At 58.7% G+C, this 18817-nt stretch overlaps 7 protein-coding genes across 7 annotated transcripts; 2 read left to right on the plus strand and 5 right to left on the minus strand.

The window, feature by feature from the left end:
- Window positions 1–250: 250 nt before the first annotated feature.
- EHS24_007332 (uncharacterized protein) lies at window positions 251–1648 on the plus strand (the record flags this gene model as incomplete). Its single annotated transcript, XM_028622704.1, has 1 exon — window positions 251–1648. The coding sequence occupies one exon, from the start codon at window positions 251–253 to the stop codon at window positions 1646–1648; it is 1398 nt and encodes a 465-aa protein (XP_028476597.1).
- A 464-nt stretch (window positions 1649–2112) lies between these two features.
- MCA1_4 (Ca(2+)-dependent cysteine protease) lies at window positions 2113–3880 on the minus strand (the record flags this gene model as incomplete). Its single annotated transcript, XM_028622705.1, has 4 exons — window positions 2113–2755; window positions 2944–3199; window positions 3336–3422; window positions 3481–3880. 4 exons carry the CDS (start codon window positions 3878–3880, stop codon window positions 2113–2115), a joined length of 1386 nt encoding a protein of 461 aa, XP_028476598.1.
- A 376-nt stretch (window positions 3881–4256) lies between these two features.
- On the minus strand, window positions 4257–5168 carry MBF1 (multiprotein-bridging factor 1; the record flags this gene model as incomplete). The annotated part of the gene is made up of 5 exons (XM_028622706.1): window positions 4257–4391; window positions 4512–4617; window positions 4795–4867; window positions 4921–5062; window positions 5166–5168. 5 exons carry the CDS (start codon window positions 5166–5168, stop codon window positions 4257–4259), a joined length of 459 nt encoding a protein of 152 aa, XP_028476599.1.
- A 676-nt stretch (window positions 5169–5844) lies between these two features.
- On the plus strand, window positions 5845–7193 carry EHS24_007335 (uncharacterized protein; the record flags this gene model as incomplete). The annotated part of the gene is made up of 6 exons (XM_028622707.1): window positions 5845–6004; window positions 6056–6221; window positions 6261–6480; window positions 6533–6977; window positions 7021–7117; window positions 7166–7193. The coding sequence occupies 6 exons, from the start codon at window positions 5845–5847 to the stop codon at window positions 7191–7193; spliced, it is 1116 nt and encodes a 371-aa protein (XP_028476600.1).
- Window positions 7194–7731: 538 nt separating this feature from the next.
- Window positions 7732–10758, minus strand: EHS24_007336 (uncharacterized protein; the record flags this gene model as incomplete). Its single annotated transcript, XM_028622708.1, has 1 exon — window positions 7732–10758. One exon carries the CDS (start codon window positions 10756–10758, stop codon window positions 7732–7734), a length of 3027 nt encoding a protein of 1008 aa, XP_028476601.1.
- A 1801-nt stretch (window positions 10759–12559) lies between these two features.
- EHS24_007337 (uncharacterized protein) lies at window positions 12560–13981 on the minus strand (the record flags this gene model as incomplete). Its single annotated transcript, XM_028622709.1, has 4 exons — window positions 12560–13162; window positions 13202–13303; window positions 13353–13848; window positions 13902–13981. The coding sequence occupies 4 exons, from the start codon at window positions 13979–13981 to the stop codon at window positions 12560–12562; spliced, it is 1281 nt and encodes a 426-aa protein (XP_028476602.1).
- A 1913-nt stretch (window positions 13982–15894) lies between these two features.
- Window positions 15895–18386, minus strand: EHS24_007338 (uncharacterized protein; the record flags this gene model as incomplete). Its single annotated transcript, XM_028622710.1, has 6 exons — window positions 15895–16648; window positions 16687–17204; window positions 17247–17320; window positions 17386–17571; window positions 17610–18234; window positions 18282–18386. The coding sequence occupies 6 exons, from the start codon at window positions 18384–18386 to the stop codon at window positions 15895–15897; spliced, it is 2262 nt and encodes a 753-aa protein (XP_028476603.1).
- Window positions 18387–18817: the final 431 nt, after the last annotated feature.

The raw sequence follows: 18817 nt of genomic DNA on the forward strand, positions 1-18817 counted from the left end.
TTGTTCGCATCATCGCCATCCTGTGACGATCCATGCGGCTACGATACACTGTGTCACTCCCATGTTGCTCCTGCCTCCCCCCATCCTTCGCTTCGCCACTTGCTGTGGACTGAAACCCATCTCGTCAACATTACCCTGGCCTTGGCATGTCTCACGATTCCAACAAATGTCCACACAACTTTCCGGAAATTTCAATCCCTTAAACTCGACATGTGCCTCGTAAACAGCTCCCAAGAAGAAGGCCCAGAAGATGGCGCTTAGCGACTTCTTTGAGACCACCGGCGGTGGCACTAGCAGCTGGGCCGATGAGATGGAGGCTCTCCCCACTGCCCCTGCCCGTCGCGAGGACAGTGGCCCCCGCCGTGGCGAGCCTGGCTACCTTGACAGCATGCCCGACCGTGGAGCCCGCACCTTCCCCGGCGCTCCCCAGGGCCGCGAGGAGCTCCCTCTCCCCGATGTCCCTCCCTTCACCGCGTTTGTCGGCAACCTCACCTTTGAGACTGAGGACGAGGAGCTCCGCGAGTTCTTTGCCGACCTGAACCCCGTGTCGGTCCGTCTCGTCAAGGACCCCCAGACCGGCAAGTCCAAGGGCTTTGGCTACTGCGAGTTCCCTTCGCGCGACAACCTCAAGGCCGCCCTTGACCGTACCGGTGTCAGCCTCGCTGGCCGTTCGGTTCGCGTCAATGTTGCCGAGGCCCCCGCTTCGCGTCGTGACTTCCCGTCTTCGGCTGCCGACGAGGCCAGCCAGTGGCGTCGTGCTACCCCGATTGTTGCCCGTGACGCGCCCGCTCCCCGTCGCCAGTTCTCTGGTGCTGGTGCCCCTGGTGCCGGTGACGAGGACCGCGACTGGTCGTCTGCCCGTGGTGCCAAGTTTACCCCTGCTCCCCCCGCCCGCGAGTCCGGTTTTGGTGGCCGCTCGCGCGAGCACTCCCACGAGCCCACTGCCGCCGACGAGGCTGGCCAGTGGCGCTCGAGCCGCCCCTTCGTCGAGGCCCCGCCATCCAGGCGTGAGGCTCCTCCTCACCGCCCCGCTGGTCTCGCTGACACCGAGTCCACCTGGTCGCGCGGCACTCGTGCACCTGTCACCCCTGCTGCGGCCCCGGAGCCTGCTGGTCGCCAGCGCCTGGCTCTCCTTCCCCGCTCCCAGCAGGCAAGTGCCACCCCTTCCCCCGAGTCGACTCCCGCGCCCGCCAAGGCTTCGCCCTTCGGTGCCGCCCGCCCCATCGACACTGCCACCCGCGAGGCTGAGGCCGCCGCCCACGCTGAGGAGCGTCGCAAGAAGGAGCACGAGGCTGCCCAGAAGCGCAAGGAGGAGGCCAAGAAGGCCGCTGAGAAGCGCGAGGCTGAGCAGAAGGAGGCCAAGGAGCGCCGTCCCGTCCGCGTGCACCCTTCGCGTCTTCCTCCCAAGGAGGCCGCCGCGGCCCCCGCCGACGCCGCCCCCGCTGCCGCACCGGCTGCTGCCTCGGGTCCCGACGCCGACGGCTTTGAGACCGTGACCACTTCGCGCAGCAGGAAGGAGCAGTCGGACGCTCCCCGCGCCGCCGCTGCCCCCGCCAAGAAGGCCGCTGCGGGCTTTTCGTTTGCCGCCGCCGCCGGTACTATTGCCGTCGACGACGTTGCCGACAAGCTCGCCGAGACCCAGGTCTAGGCGTGTGGTATAGTAGCCGCGCGCAAGGACTCCTTAGACCGTTGTGTAGATGCCGCGTCTTGTGCGCGGCAATGTTATGATTGGGCTTGAGATTGATATTGAGCAAATGGGCGGCTCAACGAGGACCGCGACGCCAAGGGCGATAGGGCGATAGGCGATGAGCCTGCCTGTGCCCTGCAAGGCGAATGGCAAGCAGGGTGGACTATGACCTAACGACATGGGAGGTCGTCAGGAGCATGCTGTCAGTTGAGCGGATGGGTGTGGCGCGGGGCAGACTGTGGCATAACGACCCCAAAGCTGGATGCCCCGAGTGCACGATGCCACCTCCTTCCCATTCACTCGCTTCCTCTTCCTGCAACCACCCCACTCGCCAAGCACTCCAGAAACCATACACTCGTCCCGGCCAAAGATACTCGCTGCATAAGGCCTGGGTACGCGTACAAAATACATCCATATCTCGCGCTTTAGCAGATGAAGAGGAGGTTTGTGTCGATGGGGTGGGACGCGGAGAGCTGGGGCTTCTGGTCGTACCTGCCCTGGAGCTCCTGTCGAATGGAGCGGAGGAGCTGGACGTAGCTCTGCTGGGAGTTCTTGGTGATGGCCGCGATGAACGCGTACGACATGGCACCGGTAGCTTTACCTGCCTCGCTGGTGTCTGCCGAGGTCTGTGAGTCCTTGCAACCGGACCACATGACCACGTCGGCTGGCGAAGTACGCGTCTGGCGCGTCACGTTGGTCGCGTTCGAGTTTGTGCCCATCATCTGCTTGCCGACGTTCATGAGGCCAGACATCATGCCACCCACGTCGCCCTTGAGGTAGGACATGCCCGCCGAGAGGACACCAGAGCCGGCCTCGGCAAGGAGGTTGGGCTCCTTGATCTTGCCTTCAGTCGAGTAGACGTACGGCAGGTCGAGGGCCGTGGCGCTGTGACACGAGTCAAAGATGGCAGTGAGACGGGCGCCGGCGGGGAGGGGGCGGACCATGAGAGCGTGCAGGTCGTCATCGACAATGTGACCCTGGGTCTTAAAGTCGACGGGGTAGATGACCTCGTCCATTCCGTCGTCCTCGTCGCCGTCCAAATCCTTGGTCTGACCACCGTGTCCCGAACTGGAAAGTGTTAGTCGAGGAACTCCCCATACTCAAAGCTAGTCGAGCAAAACGCCACCGATGCTACCGATCGAGGGTAGGCTAGGGATATGGCCGAGGTGGCTTTTCCCTTGTTGGCAAACAGAGAAAGAAGCCTCTCGCGCCGTCCCACAGTCTACGTGGTTTTATCCCGCCACTCCGTTACTTACTAGTGGAAGAAGAGCGCGTCGTTGGGCTGAGCGCCGTTCACGAGCCACTGCATGGCAGCAATCATGTTGGCCTTGGTGGGAATCTGGCGGGGGTTCTTCGAGTCGTCGGTCAGGATAACCATGTCGTCGGAGCGGTAGTTGTAGCGCTCCATCAGGAACTTTTGCACGTTGTGGACATCGTTGATACAGCCGCGGAGAGCGTTGCTCTGGCCAATGTAGTTGATGCCGATCAGGAGCGCCTTGCGCTTACCAGTACCTACAGGTGGCGAGATAAGAGTGGGTATGCGAAGGCGATCGAAGGGGATTCAAACAAGAGGCAGGTGGGCCATGTTGGAAGCGAGAGAGAGTCCTCTGTCAGCGGATATCCCCCATGTTGCGGCGCAGAAACTCACACTGCGAGTACTGAAAGAACGGCTGCTGGGTGCCGCCCTGGCCTTGCAGCTGAGGACCGTAGTGCTGGGAACCGGTCGGGGGACGCGCTAGGGTGTGTTGTTAGTCATAGCCCACCACCAGAAGACATCTAGTCGTCCAACTCACCAGGAGCACCAGCGGGGGGAGCGTAGTATCCAGTCGGCGCCGACGAAGGCGGCTGGTAGCCCGCGGCAGTGGGAGCGTAATGCGGGGGAGCGGGCGCGCCGGTGGGCGGCTGGTAGCCTTGGCCGCCGCCGTACGACTGGCCGCCACCGTACGACTGGCCACCACCGTACGACTGACCACCGCCGTAGGACTGACCGCCACCGTAGGCCTGACCACCGCCGTACGACTGGCCGCCGTTGCTATAGCCCTGTGGCGCGCCCGACGGCGGAGCGTACTGGCCGTACTGTTGTTGCTGTTGGCCGTAATTCGCGCGGGTGTTGCCCTGCTGCTGCTGAGCCCAGGTCGGGGGCGGGGGGTTATTGGCGTATGCGTTGTTGCCTGGGTACCCTTGTCCATACATCGTGATGGTGGATGTGAGAAAGATGGAGGAGGAGATGGAGATGGAGAGAAGGCGATGCCCAAGCGATGAAGGTGTGGCGACCGGTGTTACAGCCGCGATCGACGCGGCGGGCGGTTGATGACTGCGGGCGGGGCGGACGCGGCATCAGATCCACGTGGGTGCGCAGCGACAACACGACGCGAGTAGGCTGGGTGCATGCATGAGGCACTTGTTCTCTGCACTCTGTACTCTGTCTGTCTCTGTCGGGCACAAAGGAACGCATCTCAAGAATGGAAAGTGCAACTGCATACATGTGATAAAAGCGCAACAGGCTGCCACCGGTCGACCACGCCATTGTTTTGCTCACTACGACCCTATTGCTAATAACACACTCTCTTTACTTCTTCTTGGGGCCGTGGAGGGGCTGGCCAATCTGGTTGGCAGCGCCACGGAGCTTGACACCGACGACACGCTCGAGCTTGGCCAGGAGGGCCTGGTTGGGGACAGCGCGGCCAGACTCGAGGTCACCAATCTGGGAGAAAGTGTCAGTCAATGCCACTCGGACAACGGGCGGCTATCGACGTATCCGTTTCGTCTGGACTGTCACACGACCAGACCGAGTCTCGTCGGTCTACAGCGTCTGCACACTCACATCCTGGGGCTTGGCGTTGACGGCGGTGGCGAGCTCCTTCTGGGTCATCGACTTGCCGTCGGCGTTCTTCTTAGCCATACGGGCGGTGGCGAGCGCCTTGCCGACCCTATAATGTCAGCTCATGGCCCATTATCGGCGAAGATGGCGAGGATCGCAGTAGTTGCACAGCGAGGCCAAGAGGCTGGTGCAGCCCCTCGATCCCACAACCTCGTGCCGTGGTGCCGTCCGGTCCTCCAGCTCGCTCCACATTGTCTTCTCTTCCTTGCCTTCCTTCTCCACTCACGAGACGTCGACCTTCTCTGGGGGACGGGGAGCGTCGTCAGCATCGAGCTTGCCGAGGCGCTGGTAGTCGGCGGCTGGATAATGTCAGTCGTCTCCCTCTTGCTGCTTGGCAATGTCCACGACTCACGGCCCTTGGCCTGGGTGCGGTCCTTGGCGGTGGTGGACTGAACGGTACCGGCACGCTGGGCGGCGTTGAGGGCAGAGCCCTTGGTGACGGTGGCGCGCTTGGTGCCGTAACCAATAACCTGGGGCTTGTCGTCCCAACCAGACTACATGTTGTCAGCACCTCGTGCGATCAGAGATAGAGATTGTTGCAAGGACGACGAGGTGGAGGCACCACGATGGCGGCGCCCTGCAGACATGCTTGCTCACCATGTTTGCTAGATTGATGAGGGGAAGGTGATGGGAAAGGTTGGAGAACGGTCGCTGAATGTGCTATATACACTGAGCGAGTCCGGGGGTAGTTGGTAAGATGACAAAGAGATGTTGGAAGACGATAGAACAGTCGTGCTCGCTGTCCCTCACCCAACCCTCACGCACACGCTTCCTGCCCGCCAAAGGAGTGAGTCGGGGCTCGGAGCCGGAAGAAACTGCGGGAGCAAATCCCTCCCACGTGGCACCTGGCGGAAGCAGATACTCTGGTTGCGTCATCTGGGCTCTGATCACTAAAGAATCCGACCCCCAGGTTGTACGCATACCCAAACAACCAACGGATCGGCCACTCGTCGTCACGCAATTCGTTTTCTTCATTCATCTCGTCCCATGTCTCAATCCTTCTCGCTTTATCCTGCCCTCGTCATCCATCGTTTTGTGCTGACACACCCCACTTGGTTGACGGTTGCCGGGTAAAGCAAACCGTTTAGATGCCGAGTTGAGCCGTAGCCCGGCTGCGCGGCTGTTGACGGGCACAGCCGAAAGCCATGCTTGATCGCGACATGGCTGACACATCCATCGACCACCTGGGTGGGCGGAAACATATATACAACAACGCCCACCCATTGTTCAGCTGTCGTTCCCCTACATCCCTGCCGTGCACCAGAATTCACTCACAATGGCTGTCACCAAGCCTCTCCTCTTCTCGCCGATCAAGATTGGCTCGACGGCACTCAAGCATCGCGTCGTCATGGCCCCACTGACGCGTTTCCGAGCCGACCCCAAGACATTTGTCCCCTCGGAGATTGCGATCGATTACTACGATCAGCGTACTTCCGGTGAGCTCGATGCTGCCCTGCCCATAGTCGTTGTAAGCTAACAATATCCAGATGGTGGCCTGCTCATCTCGGAGGCGACCTTCATCGCCGAGGAGGCCGGCGGCATGAACGGCGTCCCCGGTATCTGGTCTCCCGAGCAAGTGACCGGATGGAAGAAGATCACGAGCGCAGTGCACGCCAAGGGTGGCCGCATCTTCCTGCAGCTTTGGGCTCTCGGGTGAGTTACTCAACTATAGTACCTGTGCTCAACTTGCAGTCGCGTTGCCAACCCCAAGATTGTCCAGCCCGTCTGGGGCACCACTTCCAAGCCCTACCTCGTTGGCAGTTTGGCTCAGCCCTCCGCTCAGAACTCGACCCCACTTACTCCCATGACCGCGGCCGACATTGAGCGCTTCGTGGGCCACTACCGCCGCGCTGCTGTTAATGCCATCGAAGCGGGCTTTGACGGCGTGGAGATCCACGGCGCTAACGGATACGTGGGTTCACGTGCCAGTTACCGTACACTAACTCGCTCAGCTCCTTGACCAGTTCATCCAGAGCGTCTCGAACGAGCGCACTGACGAGTACGGCGGCTCACTCGAGAACCGCTTCCGCTTCCCTATCCGCGTCGTCAACGAGGTTTGCGCCGCCATCGGTGCCGACAAGGTCGCCATCCGCATGTCGCCGTTCAACAACTACCAGGGCATGCGTGAGCCCGACCCGCTGGCCACGTTTATTCCGTGGGCCAAGACCCTCGTTGCTGCCCAGCCCCACCTGGCCTACATCCACGCCGTGGAGGCCCGTGGCGCCGGCGTCTCGGGCTCTGATGCGGCCTCGGACAAGGCGAGCCCGGATGATAAGCTTGACGATATCCGCCACATTGTGCAGGGTGCGGGGATCCCCTTTGTGGTTTGTGGAGGTTACACCCCGGAGACAGCCGTGGCGGAGGCTGAGAAGAATGGCGACATTGTGGCCTTTGGCCGCCAGTTCATCTGTACGTTGGAATGGAAACACCAACGTGTGAGCTGACATTGCAGCCAACCCCGATCTCCCGGCCCGCATCGAGAACGGCTGGCAGCTGAGCAAGTACGACCGCCCGACGTTCTATGCTGGCGGTGCGAAGGGTTACATTGAGTGAGTCGTTTTTATCAACGGATAAGGGCAGCGTAACTGACTCCGCAGCTATCCTTTGTACGCTTCCCGTCTCTAATGTTGGAAGTGGCGTGTAATTAAGCCACGAAGATAGTATATCAAGGCCATAGAAGCGTGAGAAGGAAGACGAGACTTGATCAGATGGCATGCAGATTGTAGTGACACCAAACGGCAGCCAGGCCAGTTAACCGAAGACGGGTAGTAGGGGATCCCTCTGGAGAACGACAACGCCAGTAGTCAGTGCCAACAGTCTTGCCCTTGCGGAACAAAGACGGCAATGGAGCTGTGTCTCCACTGTGACACTTCTTTTGTCGTGGCCTTAGTTTCACCGCCGTGTTCAGCCCACATCGTCTGACCGTCAACATGCCCGCACAGCTGTAAGCTTCAGACTCAATAGTAACGCCACTCAGACGACCAACGCCTTCAGGCCACCACCGAATGCAACCGCATTCCTTAAAAACATCATCGCAAACTTTTGTTTTCATACCCACCCGCATATAGGCAAGGTGGTCAATTGTTCAGCTATTTAGGAGGAACGTTCTGTGAATAGTTCCTCTATTATTAAAAACTGTCCTTCGTCCTTTTCTTGTGCTTACTTACTCCTCCTGCTTGAACCTGTAAAGCCTGTAACCTCGGCGGTATACCGTCGTAGGGCACTCGGCGATAGTGACCGTGACAGTGCTCGGCCCGCAGAACGTGCACTCGCCGTTCGTAGTCGAAGGCGGAGGCTGCGTTGAGGGCGGCGGAGTCGTGACGCTCGTGGGAGGGCCGGTGTGCGAGGTGTGCGGAGTGTGTGAAGTGTGCGGAGTGTGCGAGGTGTGTGAAGTGTGTGGCGTCTCAGTCCCAGGAGGAACCGTTCCGGTTCCAGTTGGGGGGGTGCCGGTGGAGGTGTTCGGTGTCTCAGTCCCAGGAGGAGCCGTTCCGGTTCCAGTTGGGGGTGTGCCAGTAGAGGTGTTAGGTGTCTCAGTCCCAGGAGGAACTGTCCCCGTTCCAGTCGTGGGGGTGCCGGTGGTGTTCGGTGTCTCAGTGCCAGGAACAGTTCCCGTCCCAGTCGTGGGAGGGATGCTGCCTGTGGTGACGGTCTTGCAGAAGTTGTCCAGGTAGGCGATGCCCATGTTCACCTCTGACTGACCATACTGGGTCAAACAGGTCACGATGTACTGGCGGTATTTTGAAGTACACTGGCATCCAACAGGGTCGGTTCGGCAGAGCTCAATGTTGACGTCCGCGTCGTTGAAGCATATGCCAGCACAACCAGAGAGACCGGGAACAAGCGTGTGCATAACGTCGCACGAGGTTGATGTTGACGTTGGTGGCGTAGAGCTGCTTTCTGGTGTGGAAGAGGGTGGCGACGTTGGCGGCACTGTTCCTGTGGACGTCTCCGGCGTCGAGGCAGGAGGTGACGTTGGCGGCACTGTTCCTGTGGACGTCTCCGGCGTCGAGGCAGGAGGTGACGTTGGCGGCACTGTTCCCGTTTCGGTTTCCGGGGTCGAGGAAGGGGGCGACGTCGGCGGAACCGTTCCCGTGGACGTCTCCGGGGTCGAAGCCGGAGGCGACGTTGGTGGCACCGTTCCCGTTTCGGTCTCCGGCGTCGAAGCAGGAGGTGACGTAGGCGGAACTGTTCCTGTGGACGTCTCCGGCGTCGAAGCGGGAGGTGTCGTGGGTGGTACTGTTTCCGTGGTGGTTGGGGGAACGGTCCCGGTCGTGGTGACACTCTTGCAAAAGTTGTCCAGGTACGCAATGCTCTCCGTCTGGTCCTCAATGCCATACTTGCTGGTGCAAGTGATGATGTACTCGCGGTACTCTGTCGTGCACATGCAGGCCACAGAGTCTGTCGAACAGCCGTTAATCGCCTTGTTTGCGGCATCGAAACAGCTCCCTGCACACGTCGACAGCCCGGGAATGACGGTAAAGTCGGCACCACAAGCCGTCGATGTCGGCGTACCGGTGGGCGTATTGGACGATTCGTTAGGCGGCGGAGTGGTGGTTGACTCGGTGGGTGGCACGGAGGTCGTGGATTGAATAGGAACCGTGCCCGACGTGACCCCGTTGCAGCGGGTATCAAGGTATGTAGTAACCTCGGTGACCTCGCCATACGGGCTCACGCATTGGATGACGTACTGGCGGAACTCGGCCGTGCACACACACGAGCTGTCGCTGTTGCTGGTCAAACAAATGTCGAGCGTGGTGGATGCCTTTTCGATGCAGCCACTTGCGCAGCCAGAGAGGCCAGGGATGTCGCTGGATCCGACATCGCACGCCGTAGAGGTTGGTGTCGGGGCCGTGGTGGTGCCAGTGGGTGTGCTGGTACCAGTGGGTGTGTTGGTCTGGGATTCACTTTGAGGGGGTACAGTGTTGGTCTCGGTGCTGAGTGTCGTCGAAAAGCCCTGGCATTGGGTGTCGATATACGAGAGGCTTTCGTTGACATCCTCCTGACTGTACTTGCTCGCACAATCGATGATATAGCTGCGGAACTCGGCAGAGCACAAGCACGCTTGGGCACCGGCATTGTTGGCACAGACATCAAGGGTCTTGGTGGCAGTATCGAAGCATCCACTGGCGCACGTCGAGAGACCCGGAATGGCAGTGACGTCCACACTGCAGGCAGTTGAAGTTTGCGTTGGTGGAGGCGTCGTCGAGGTCTCTGTCTCACTCTGAACAGGTGGTGTCCCTACGCTAGTGGTCTGGGAAACCGGCGGGGTCGACGAGCTGTCGGTCTGAACAGGTGGCGTGGTACCGGTCTGGGTATTCGGTGTTGAAGTGGCTTCAGAAGTGGAGGGCGGTGTGCCAGGAGTGGTGTACCCATGGCAGAGCGAGTCGCGGAACTGTTCGCTGGCACGCCTCTCGGCGGCGGAACACCCGTTGATGCAGTTGGTGACCGATTGCGTGAATGCATCCGAGCAGGTGCAGCTAAGGTCTCGAGTTTCGGCGCACTGCGGGGTCGAGCTGATGGCAGCGTCCCAGCAGTGACCTCCACAAATGCCGAGGCCTGGGATTTCGGTGTAGTCAGGCGGAGGAGGTGTGGTGTGGGTGGCAGTGCTTGGGGGGGTCGATTCACCTCCCGTCGGGGGCACAGAGGTGGATCCGGGAGGGACAGGCGTTGTCACCTGACCGTTGCAAAGGTTGTCGATATAAGCCAGGGCAGCTGTCTGGTCCGCGCTGCCATACTGACTGGCGCACTGACTGATGTAGTCCCGATACTCCGAGGTACATTTGCAGCTGTTCGAGTTGGACTGACACGTGCCACACTCGTACATGGCAGTGGTAAAACAGTGACCAGCACAGGCCGACATGTTGGGGATGGTGATAGAGGTAGCACCACAGGACGAGGCGTGAGAGGTTGGAGTACCGACAAAGGTGTAGGAGTTGTCGCCACCACCATCGCCGCCATGGTTACCACCGCCATGGTTGCCGCCGCCATGGTTGCCGCCTCCATAGCTGCCGCCGCCATAGTTGCCGCCACCATGGTTGCCGTCTCCGTAGCTGCCGCCGCCATGGTTGGAGCCTCCATGGTTCCACTTCCAGCCGCCACTGTAAGACCAGCCTTGGCCGGGAAGCCAGCTGGCCCAGTGAGCCATGGCGGGAGTCGCCGCGAGGGCTGCGACTAGTACGAGTCGCGCCATGTTGAACAAGTGTAAGCCAAGTCGAGATGAACTTTGAAAGAAGACTATGTCCAGCAGGCGAGAATATAGGTGACGCTGTGGTTACTTGACGGATGAAGGACTAAAGGACGTGGGAGCCGCATGCTTTATACCATTTGTCGGATTGTCGCATGCGCGCCAGCATCACAGGACCCCAAAACGGCTTCATGGCCCATCAACATGGCAGAGGGAGTGGGCACTTGCACCCAAGTCAACCGCACTGGGGCACTGGGAACTCTGGCGACCGGTGGTGAGGTACGATCATTCTCGTCTTGCCCCGAGATATTCATGTGTTGTTGGGTTCCTCGCCGATGTCGTCCCGGTATCATAGGATGATAGGATACATCGTTCCTGCTGCGCATGACCTGTATTTGGCCTCAGCAATCGCAGTCGCCGTGTGCAAGCTGGTCGGGCGGTTGGTTGGGTCTGCAGTCGGAGCATACAGTTGGGAGGAAAGGAGTATGAGGAACACCAAAGAACAGGCTTATAGAGAGACCAGGTCCCCGAACGGGACGTTGGGGTGGTCGCTTCTGTGAACTATGTCGAGGATCACGGCAAGATGTCGAGAGAAACGTCGAGATGTAGAAACGTTGGAGGAAGGCTGAATGAAGCATGCCTGTAAACAGCGTGCCTGCCATTGAAATTGCTTCCGGGGGCCCAGTTCGATCCCTAGACGAGTCTTGAACATAATGTTGGGTTGATGACAAGTCAGTACCATTGGGTCCAGAGCATGCGAGTTTCGTAGTAGAGGAGGCGGTTAGGGCTTGGGATGAAACAACCACAAGTCATGTGCAACAAGTATGTTGTCAGAGATACGAGATAACGGGAGTGTGAGACTGCTTACTGACGGGAGTGGTTTCATACAGCGCTTAACAACATCAATAAATTACTAGAATAGGTCTGAATAAGTGCTGGTCGGCAGGAGAGTAGCTGCATTGAGCATGCACCATGTTGCACATAAAACAGTGATACCTCGTATTTTGTCGCTCTCTTGGCAGCGCGACACGGACCGTCGCTGTTGTGCAAACCCCGGAGCGAATCCACCAGGTGAATGAAGGCTGTCTGGGCTCGCAAAATGGGTGCCAGGGCGTGCCGTCCCTGTCCCGGGTGCGGGCGGCTAAATCAGTGGACGCCGGAATGCCGAGATTGTGTGTCGTGCCTGCCGCACGTCTGGTGTTGTTGTCCGGGACTGGCGAACGTTGTGAGCAATATAGCGGCTTCTGCACCTAGGATGGCTGGACCATGCTGTATGAAAACAGGATCGCTCTCATTAAACAGAGTTGCGGCTGCGAAAGAGTGTGATACGGGGGCCCAAGAGACGGCTCTTGTCATGTTGTTGCTCCAACTTTAGCAAGTCGCAATTCATCACTACTCCTTGTTACTCAAAGCGGCCCAGTGGGGGAGTGAGTTGATGGCCGCTGTGGCTCTCAATGTGACGTACAATTACTCTGAGCGGGGCCCAGTTACCCACATTCTCATCGGGGTATGCCGGCAGCGGGAGCAGCATAGTTAGGCAACCGGTTGTCTCTGGTCATCAGTCACAGACGAACTCGCCATCACAGACATATACATAGTGGTAACCGGCCTTCGAAACGGAAAGTGGTAGCAGCACCCTAATGGTCCGTATGGTGGTAGGAGGATTCCCCAGTGATTCTTGAGTGACGCCTTTCAAAGCTGTTGCCGAAAACGCAAGCCACATGGATCTACCAGCATGCATGCTTCACCCCACACCAGGTGGGATGTCTACTAACGTTAAATCTAGATTCCTAGCTTTCCCGCACGCCTAGTGCGTGCGAGAACGACGGCGGCGCTTGGAGCACTTCTTCTTGCCGCTGCTCGCGATGGTTGGCGTTGAGGCGGGAGTGGTAACACTGGCGTCTTCGGCCAGGGTGGACTCAGCTACTGTGTCGTTACCGGCGGTACTTCCAATCGCAGTAGCCACCGGCGTCGTGTTGTCATTAGTGCTGTCCGTTGTTGGTTGGGCTGCAGCCTCATATCCAGGTGTAGAAACGACAGCTGTAGTCAAGTTACCAGTAGCGGCAGTTGAAGCAATAGCTGGGGTCGGGGTCGGGGTCGGGGTCGAAGCACCGGTCCCACCGCCTGTCGACGACCCATTGACAGTGGCGTACGGTCCGGAAGACGCTGGGGTGATGGCAATGTTCATGGTCGAGGTCGCAAGAGTGCCGGGAGCCCAGTCACTCTCGTTGACGGGTCCGAAAGCCTTGTGAGCCTCCCACAGGTCTGTTTGCGCTCCGTTCATGAACCCGTAGTCTTCATTGTAAAATGGTGGGTCGTGGCTCTCTTGGAAGTTGTTGTTGCGCTCCTTTTGCAGCCAGTAATGCATCTGTTTGGAGCCGACGGTGCAGTTGTTCTTGTCAAATGGACACTGCTTGGTGAGCAGGTTGGCGCACGTTTGTCAACTCACCTTGCGAGCTATCTCAGGCGCAGGGATGGATGGTGCAGTGAGGTCCGGGTTGGTGATGTTGCAGCGGTAGCCAATGGTGAACATCTGGGACGATCCAGCAATCTGATATCATTGTCAACACAGGCCGCTAACAGAAGAACAGGCAACTCACAGCACTGTGGATCCATCCCCACATGCAGTGGCACCCACCCTCTGGGCAGGCGGGCAAACCGGATGGGATCTGGAAGTCGGTATCGCGATACCACGCGCAGCTGTGGTTGGTAGTGATGACGGTAAAGTCCTCTGGCTTGATCTTGGTCACATCAGACTCGTAGGCAATGGCAATGGCGCAGCCCTTGAGATCCTTTGTCTCGCCGATCGGGGTGCCATAAGGGTCTGCCGAGTGGACAGAACCGTCCTTCTTCAGACCTGACATGATGTTCCCATCCTGGGCCTTTAGGGCAGAGCTGTCCTTTGCGTCGTCGTAGTCGTATCCATGGTCGGGGAAGTGTGTAAACTGAACATTGGAGGCAATCTGGGCGTGGAAGGTGCCACCGGAGGGAAGGGACATGGTCTCATTCGCGGCAGGCGGATCGTTCAGCTCGCCCTTGAACCACCATTGGTCGAATGTGAAGTCTGCCTCAGGCAGAGACATGTCCTTGGCCCAGCTAAATAACGGATGTCAGTGCAAACTCTCCTGTGAACCGGAGGTGGTACTCACCCGTACATGGCCGGGTGCCAGAGGGTCTGGTGCGCAGCGGCCGGCGCTGCGAGGGCCGCGAGGACCAAAAGTTGGATCATGTCGTTGGTGGTGTGGAAAAAGAATGTGGAGAGTTGGTCAAAGGAAGGTAAATAAGGAGCCAGTCCGTCGCGTCGAGCGAGGTGGTAAGACTGGAGAAAGGAAAAGGGGGGCAAACGACATGAAAAGCACAAGCGATAGATGTGTCGTTGCTTTATACCTCGTCCGTGTTTCGAATGTTTGATGCTCTTTGGGTCGCGCACGGAGGATGTGGACCTTGACAGATCCAGGCCCTCGATGTGTTGTGCCAAAATGGGTCTGCCGCCTGCGACGCTGTAAGCGGGAATCGCGGCAGGCGCGCCGATGAGAGGGAGGGAGCCCACAATGGCTTCACATGTGTGGTGTTGAAACACCACGCAAGGGGGGGCCATGCCAGGATCCTACCCCGCATTTCAGTCTTGCGCAGCTGGCGCGGCATGTAGGGGATAACCATGAGGGACGCGACTGATGTATCTCGCGGGTCGTAACAGAGTACATACGTGTCCTCGACGATAACACCAGGTTTGGGTTCCAAAGGCTCATCGCTTTTGCGTAGGTTCAATCGAGCGTGTGGTTTGTTTCCACGAAACTCTGTGCTGGAGCTACTGTCAGATGCACCAAGGAACTATCTTAGTGTGGAGCAGGCTGGCAAAAGAACCAGACATACGTTGGAGACTTAGTCGGACATGCGTATGCATACAGCGCAGCCAAGGGGCAGACGAATGAGAAACGGGGAGTGGACGCGGTCCAAGAGGGAACAACACTAGCCGCTGTGGTATTGAACGCAACTTGGAAAGAATAGACACGCACTGGCGTTCAGTGATCAGTGAGTGACGTGGTGGCGCATGCACGCAGCAGAGGTCAATGTCTCCCCTCAGGCGACCGTGCACGTCCTAAAACAGCGCACCCACGACCTCCAACGGACACTTGTGACAGTCTCTTCCTGTGGTAACTAACCCAAAATCTGTTTCGCGTCGCGTCCATGAGTGGCCGTCCACCGCGTCAATACGTACGCCTGATGCACGTACATGCGGGATGTCCTCTCGTTCTGTCCCAACAAGTCTCGACAAGCCTAGTTCCGTTTGCCAGGTCCCTCGCCAGGTCCCTCGCGCTCCTACTTCCCTTCGCAAGCCGAAACATTCCGCCGGCGGGTTCACCCAGGGGCCCGGGTCGTTTCTCCACAACCGCACTTTTGCGTACTCTTGCAGTACGGCATACGCACATAACTGAGGAGCTGGTACGGTACGCCTCGAAAGCGAACGAGACGAAGAACACGTGTTGCATAGGATGCGCGTTGCGAAGGATTCACGTTGCAAAGGTCCATTGACAGCGGTCATCATCTTAGGCCTCGTGTGGATCCTCGCGAACGTTGGCGCTCCTAGGTGGAGTGGCGCTTCCCCTTGCATGACCCCATTGCCGTTGGAGGTAGATGTACTTTAAATTTGAGTCCGAAAAAGAAAAACGCGCAGCTGTGCTCATGTATGGTGCAAGCTGTGCAGGTGCGTGGTATACCCTCCTGTCGGTTATCGGTATGCGGACGTTTGTCACTCTTTAAGTTGAATGCTTTCGAAACTTCGTGCCCAGTACAGATTGAGTGGAGTGTGGCCATGTCCCAACGGCACCTCAAACGCGTCTTCCTGCGGCAACTTTGCCTGCGGAGCACGGTCCTGTCGTCACCTTAACGCCTTCCCTCACACCCTCACGCCGCGGCACCGTCACACCTACCTTATCCCTCGCAGGCCAGCGGTGGCGCTCGGCTTCGGTCTCTTTCTCCCTGACCACCAACTGGGGACACCTCGACACCAGCCTCCACGGGCCGCCCCGCTCGCAACAGCGCACCCAGCACAGATCAATGATCAAGCTACATTGAGGACCTGAGGGGACCGTTAATAGAATACAGCAAGGGCGGCCCTCGACGCGGTTGTCAAGGTCTGTTTCATAGTCCCACACCCTCCCAACCGTCCGCAGACAAGAAGGCGAACGGGTCATCGGTGCCCACATTCGAGTCGCCGAGAAGATCTGCCAGCGCCTGGGGGTCATCAAAGAGCGGCAACAGGTCGGCCGGGGAGGTGTGGTACTCGAAGAAGTTCTGGAGCCCTGGTGTCGCAGTGGAAGATGCCGAGTTTGAGCTCACTGGCGGGAAAGGCATCTCGAGAGGTCCGGTGGACGGCGCGATGGGGGTGTCGTGCCTCATCGAGCTCTCGGCGACGCGCTGGAGTCGATCAGCGGATCGAGCAGGAGGCTGGTGACGGTCTGTGCGCTGACGGTGCTCAAGCGCAGCACTGTGCTTGGAGAAATGGCGGTCGCGGTCCATACCCTTACGCGCGATGGCCGCCTGGAACTGGTCCGAGATGGTGGCTATCGCGCGACGGATACCTGGGCCCTGGACAGACGACTTTTCGAGAATCTCCAATGCCGAGTGGACACGCTTCAGCGCTTCGTCCTGTGGCGGGCCCTCGGTGAGGCGTACGAGGATGACGTCTACACCAGCGGCGATAAAGGTGGTGTACATGAGCAGGTAGACATAGTTGATGTGCCCAAAGGTGCGGCCCCAGAGCGAGAGGATGGCGTGAATCTCGATCGCAGACGAACGGCACACGTCAAACGACGAGGTCGTGACACCAGAAGCCTGGTTGCGTACGGTCAAGAGAGGACGATAGAGCAGAATGCGCATGACGTGATACAAGAGGCTAGGCGTCAGTTCATCCCCCGAGAGACGATCACTCACTTGAGGACCACAATGTTTGTGGGCGGAGAAAACTCGGGTAGATTGCCACGCTCCAGAATGAGGGTACGCGGGAGGGAAGCGCGCCACGTCTTGAGTTTCTCATCTGTATCCTGGATAAACGTCGAACTACGCGCATGCGGTCGATGGGGCGAGTACATGTTGACGAGGATGGACTCGAGGATCATGTACATCGTAGCCGAGTGACGAAGAACATGTGAGATGCGCGCCCGAGTGGGAGGGTACCGTGCGCCGAGAGCAGTAGTCAGGCCTCCGCCCGGGATAAACGGATGCCAGTCCCAGTCATCGTCTCCATCGCGAATGTTGACTTCTGGAATCGAGTTGGGACGGACGAGAAGCGCAGGTTCGCGGCCCATACCTAGCGAGATTGTCTTGTCCCAAAAATATGCGCTCCAGTACAGCCTCACGCGCATGGCGCGGTTTTCCTGGTCCAGAGCGGCGTCGAGGAATGGCTCGGCGATGGCGAGGTGGATCCCTAGGTCTTGGATCATGCGGATACCCTAATTCCGTCAGCCAAGATCATCACATAATCAAAAGCTCACCATGCCTGTGAACATCCACGCTTGGGTATGGTCACCAACCGCACAGCGTGTGCCTGCTAAACTCAACAGTGCCTCTGGAGTTGGGTTAGCCAGGGGCACTCCTACGCTGTACCACCTCGGGATGGTCAAGGGCACTCACGAGCCGTAGCCACACTGCTCGGTTTGCAGAGCTCCTCTCCGATCATCGTCATAATAATGTTCATGTACCGCTGGGTGCGCACAGCACGCTCCTCTTGGTCGAGGTTGGGCGAGAAACGAAGGCCGGAGACATAGACGCACATCAGCAGGAGGTCGGAAAAGTATGGTCCGCCCATGGCCATGTCACCTGAAAGTCAGCGGAGCTCACCGGTCTTTTCAACTCACGCAAAAAGACATTGCGGCTAACGATACCCGTACTGGGACTCGTCCACATAAAGTATGCCTCGATGAGGGACTCGCCTTCCTCGGGGGTGGCGTATTTGTGTCGCAGGCGCCGGAGACCGCGCATCTCGACATCACTCCAGCCCTCAATGCTCGCACGTTGCTGAGTTCCTGGAGATGGTCCCATTCCAGCGTCTCGGCCGTCGTCGTGCATCGAAGTCTCGCCGTGGTACTCGTTCAAGTCTTCGCCACCGAGCTTGAAACGCGGAGGCTCCATGCCGTCTTCCTTCTGACTCTCATCGCTCTGGGATGTGGCCCGCAGGTGTTCAATCTTTGCAGTGTGAGAAAGTGGTGGGAGGTTGAGGTACTCCTCTATACGCGCGACGCGCGCTTCCATAGATGGCGCGATGGAAGACTGGCCAGCTACAGCGTCGGGTGCTGCTGAGACGGAAAGGGCTGTGGAAGTGTCGACTGAAGCGTCGTTCCCACCGCCATTAGAGCTCGGAACGGGTGGGGGACGGCGTCTGCGGCTGTGTTGAGGAAACTCGCACGGGATGCGCGATGTCCTGCATGCTTTGCAAGGTGGGTTCTCCGCTTCGACGCATCTAATCTTGCGAGCCTTACATGCCTGATGAATGTCAGCTCGGTTGGAGGAAGCCAGGACCATGAGCTTACCATGCAAGCGGCTGCATATGGCCGCTTTTTATAGTTGTACGTGTTGAGACGGTCTGTTGGAGGACTGCTTGCTGTGGGCGGAGATGGCCCGTTAGTCGGGGGCATGGCGTGTGTGAGAGAGTAGATGAGGAGGAGGATACGAAGGACATCAGTGGGCCCCGCTGGGTCATGTTGGTTCGAGGCCGGGCTCAAACCAAAGGCGGCACACACCAAATTGCTTCCGCCATACACACACAAAGAAGAGTTACGTAATACAGTATTACAGCCAACATGCAGCCTCCACCGGCGGTCTGCGCCGCTGTCGGAGTGCGATGGGGCATAGATATATAAACACACTCGTGCAACGATGCATGCGACGCTCCGGACGTCTCCGTCGTTGTTCACAGGGCTCTCTTCAGTTCGGCATTGGATCTCGGCTTTCGGACGCTGTGTGGCGAACGGACGCCTTCGGCCGCGCCGCCGATGGTTGTCGATGGGAATTCGGCGAGTATCCGGAATCCGGATTGTTGTTTACTCTGGTGGATTTCGCACAACCA

This window comes from Apiotrichum porosum (genome assembly GCF_003942205.1).
Source record: "Apiotrichum porosum strain DSM 27194 chromosome Unknown scaffold_5, whole genome shotgun sequence".
Classification (NCBI taxonomy): Eukaryota; Fungi; Basidiomycota; class Tremellomycetes; order Trichosporonales; family Trichosporonaceae; genus Apiotrichum; species Apiotrichum porosum.